Below are 4,644 nucleotides of genomic sequence, written 5' to 3' on the forward strand. Positions count from 1 at the left end.
CAGTCCTGTTCACTCATTTTGTCATTGTCTTCTCTTGGCTCTGCAGATTCTCTGGACTACTGCACGGAAGCAGCAAGAACAATGCTGAAAGCATCACTCCTTCAGCCCCTCCTCTTGGTATGCCTCCCCAGGAAGTACATTTACCAGCTGTGTTTGTTTAAGATCACTTTGCTAAATCAAACTTTGATATGTAGCAGAAATGGTGCAGCACATGTTCACATGTTGGTAGACAAGAGAAAGAGTAGCCTGGAAACTGATTTAGTTCAGATTTGTGTTGGGCAGCTTTCCTAGTTTAAAGTGCCAAATCAGCCACGTGTTCTTAGGGTCATAAGATCTTCAAAAGCTCTGAGTGAGAGTGAACTGTACACTCAGACCAACACAGTCCAACCGAGAAAATAGTTTTCTCTAAGCGTGAATATGCTACCTCTAAAAAGCGCAAGGGGGCCCCTAAAGTTTTTAAACAGACCAGCTTCATGCCTTATGAATGCAAATATTCATCTCATTTCACAGTTAGATTGTCTTATCACAATCTTTGCAGCCAGGCATTTACCCGAGGACATTTAAAACATAGTATTTGGACTATACAGAAAGGAACAGCTTATAACATTGTTATTGACTTGATTTAAAACAAACATTTTAACTGTGATTCCTGCCTGAAGGAAACAAAGAAAAGTTGCTTTAAAACAGCTTTGAAACCTACCCAGACCAATTTCCTTTGTGATGCCTGCCTTGCCTGCTTGGGCACCCAGTAAGGGAGCCCAGACTCTCTCATTTGTTGCTTTGGTCTCGGGCAGGGGAGACCCTCCAGCACTACCCAGCACCAGCTGGACCTACCAGGCACCAGCCGCCTTCCTCAGCATGCAGCAGCATCCACACAGATACAACCTGGAGGCATCCAGCCCCTCGCAGAGCTGTGTAACAACTGCAGAAGGAAGATGTTACCAAGAAATAAACAGCAGTGCTACATCATGTGCTGGATTTAACATTAGCTCTCAACTTTATCCAAGTGAACAGTCAGCACCTGTGGCAGCACCTTGCGCTCAGGCCTGGTAAAAATAATCTACCTATAAGTGCATAAAAAGCCCTGCTGTTTGCCCATCTGTCATTCAGATGTTACGTGGAGCCCAAGCAGACCTTGCCGCACATGTAGCATGCTCTAGTCATCACACTTTGGGAACCCCCTGACTTTGATAAGATGGCTTTTTCACCTGGGCTGACATACCAGGCCATGAGCATGCAGTTAGAGCCTGCCTTCGCCTTCACCTCTAGCTGGACCCTGAAGGTTAGAACTGCTCAGTCCCTGACTGTTCTTCTCCTCATCATGCAGTCCATCTCAAAGCAAAGGCAAGCTTTGGCACAGCTGAGGGGAAGGAACCCCAGTACATTCCAGAAGCAGCAGCTCAGACCCATTTGGAGCACTGAAGAATTGAAGCAGTGTTGACACAGCTGAGGAGAGTCATTCCTTCTGAATTTCCTTAGGCTAGGGATGGGAAGGGACACTGTTTGCTGGACAAGGGCCTCAAAAATGGCAAATGACATCTGCATTCAGCTCTTCTGCCTGCTCCATGGCTTATGTTTCAAAAATCTAAGAAGTCAGAGAACTGATGGTACTCCTGAGAGCAGAATAGCTACACCAAGCATTTGCTGTGGGAAGGGACAGGCACCCAGCTGCCCCATGTGTTGCCAAGAGCACTGTCATCCTGCTCACACAGAGGAGTCGCACGTAGGGGGACCTCTGCTCACCTCCATGGCAGGAGAAGGTTTCCAGGTAGCTGCTGGGAGGAAACGTCTCTCTCCCCATCCCAGCACTAAGCCAACATTCTTGATTGTGACTACACGCAAACAGAAGCATCATGGTGTTTCTCACTCAGTTTTGACCATATCGTTATGCTGCTTTCAAGCAGAGATGTGTATTTAAGGACTCTTCAAGGAGTTAGGCACACACTGAGTCCCTCTTTAAGTCCTGCAGCATCCTGCTGGCACTGTGTGTCCAGTGCTTCGATGGGGGCTTTTCACCTGGAGACCCAACTCTCATGCTCAGTCCTGCACCCTCAAAGCCATTTTCAGAGCAGTCCTTCAGCCAGATCTAAGCTTGTAGTTGCACTCTTGCTGTCCAGGGGATGCAGAGTACACTAGAGCAGCCTCAGTGGGGATTGTTGTGTTAACACAACAGCATCGACGCTAGCAAGGCTTTGGTACTTCCATTTTGCTGCTGTGGTCCCAGCACCAGCACTAAAATGGCCAAAGAGACCCAGGCAGTGTTTTTCAAAAGGGCCAGCTCTGTCTCTTCCAGAATAACAGGAGTTTTCCCCAATTATGACAAGCTGGGTTAAAACAGCATCTTCCAAAAAAATCATGTCAGTGACAAACGGCTACCTGGAAACTATATAAACTAGTGGAAAACATCTGATGAGCCATCTCATAGAAAAAATGAAAGCCCTATGTGAATCTGCTAGAATTTTACACCTCTGGTAGCAAACATTTCAAATCAGTTTAATCACAGTGCTTCCTTTTGGGATTACTGCGATCGTGCTTTAGCAGGGTAAACATTTTTCCCAACCTGGATGAAGCTAAAGCTATTTTCTGGCCTCCCACAAAGCTGAATGAGTGCATTGTCATCCAATCAATGGGACACAGTTTTTGTGCAGGATTTTACCTACACTTCATGGCAGCTTTTCTATACACGTACACCTCCAGGCAGAGAACAGAGACCCCTATATTTGTGAACTCTTGCATATGATCCCATGCATTTCTAAGCAACAGAACCCTTTGTTTTCTTTCCTTTTTTTTCCTCCTAATTTTTTTCCCTTTTTTTCCCAACAGAGAAAGCAGATGGGGTCTACGCATCCATTTTTGTAAACGAACAAGCAAGAATCACATCATCACAGGACTTCAGAGTACTTTATGACTACACAGCCCAAGTAAGCAAAGGCTTCCAACTAAATATTTCATACAGTGCCAGATTTAAAACAGCTGACATTGATCCAAACATCTTGGAAGTGTTAATTCTGTGAAGGAGGTGTTAACTCCACTTTACAGACAACGGCACAGAGACTCACTGGTGAAGGTCACCGGCTGAAGGCCAGATGTTGACACAAATCACTGGGCTATGCTCTCTCAAGATAACACAATAACATTTTTTGCAAGTGATTACATATTAGCATGCTAAACCATTGCCTAAATCAGTGTTGTGCTGTTGCACTCTCATTTTAGAGATACAGGGAATTGAAGAGACAAGGAAAACTTTAATTTTCAGGTGATGATGGCTAAGTAGGCAGTATTGAGCATTTCAAACTTACATTTGCTGTGAAATGTTCTCCTAGGGAAGGTGGCTACAGATTCCTCACAAACTCTATTGTGGCTTTATAGCAGAAGTAAGAATGTGTGACAGATGCTTATTTCAGAACACTTCTCCATGGGATCTCCCTTATTATCTGGAGATTCCTGCTCCAGTTTAACACACTGGGCTTTAACTGAGGTCTCCTTCCATGCTGGAGAGGACTGTATCCCTATAAACTATAGCGTGTCCCTGTACTTCAGTGGTGCAAGTAGCAGAATCACAGTGGACTGGATCTATGTCTATGCACCAAAAGACAACTACGAACAGCAACCTGCATCCTTAACCTGGATATTAAACTCTCCCTGGCTTCAGACCTCTCTAGGCATAATACCATTAGTAAAAATCACAATACTAGTGGGCAAACCACTGCATCAAGTATCAAACCGAAAAATACACTCTTCTCACATTTACATTTCAAGTTGCCTGAAGGAGAGGTAACGTCATTATTCCTATTGTACAAGTTACCTTCTAAAACACCAGAAAGGACAAAAACCCCTCACCTCCACTAAAATCTGAGCACTCAGACTGAAGGACCCAGACAGTCAGACTGGTCAGGCCCTTGATGCATCCTATCTGATACCTTACTTCTGACAGCAGCCACGTTTCAAAGGATGGTGCAAATAAAACCTACTGCACATGGGACACGTGGGATAATCTGCCTCCTCTTTCCACCTTGTGCTTTTCATGATTTCATCCACATCCAGAGATAGCTCTATGCCCATAAAAATGAAACTTGAGATTCTTTCTGCATTTTCCTCAGGACTGGTTATAAATGTTTTTTTATTCACACGGATTCTTGCTAAAGCATTAGCCTTCCCTAATGGGACTTTCACAGCTTGATTACCTGTCAGCTTAAAGGCTCCTCCACTGGTCACCACTGTTCTGCATTAAGGGAACTGAAAGACCTATTTAAGGCCTGGATTAGTACAGATACTCTTTTTATCTCCCCTGGGAATTAAGCCTCGCACTGTTTAATCGAGCTACCCCTGCAGACTGAGGGAAGGTCAGGGCTGGCTGGGTTAGGACAGTTGCATTAACCCCTTCCAGCCTTCTGCTAGGATGCACCAGTCAGGCTGCTCAGGAGGAGACAACAGGGAGGCTAGGGAAATTTCTGAGGATCTTAAAGAAATAGCCAGCTCAGTAATTGCTTAATCCTTCACTGTCTGGTATTTCGAGTTTATTCCCAACCAAAATGACACTGACAGACTCTCAAAGAAAGGCAGGGTCAAAACCCCACCAGATACATGCTAGAGTCCCCCTGCACTCTCAGGCTAACCACGTTTCCTTTCCCTGTCTCCTCTCAG

The 4,644-nt window shown here is 45.0% G+C and overlaps 1 protein-coding gene across 1 annotated transcript in view; it reads left to right on the forward strand.

Moving 5' to 3' along the window:
- The window catches only part of PSTPIP1 (proline-serine-threonine phosphatase interacting protein 1), a 65,301-nt gene that overhangs the window by 47,745 nt on the left and 12,912 nt on the right, over positions 1-4,644 (forward strand). Inside the window, exons 13-14 of the mRNA XM_040570644.1 lie at positions 47-117; positions 2,824-2,921. Coding sequence (XP_040426578.1) covers positions 47-117; positions 2,824-2,921 — 169 coding nt within the window. The remainder of the gene's footprint in view (positions 1-46; positions 118-2,823; positions 2,922-4,644) is intronic.

This window comes from Cygnus olor, chromosome 11 (genome assembly GCF_009769625.2).
Source record: "Cygnus olor isolate bCygOlo1 chromosome 11, bCygOlo1.pri.v2, whole genome shotgun sequence".
Taxonomy (NCBI): Eukaryota; Metazoa; Chordata; class Aves; order Anseriformes; family Anatidae; genus Cygnus; species Cygnus olor.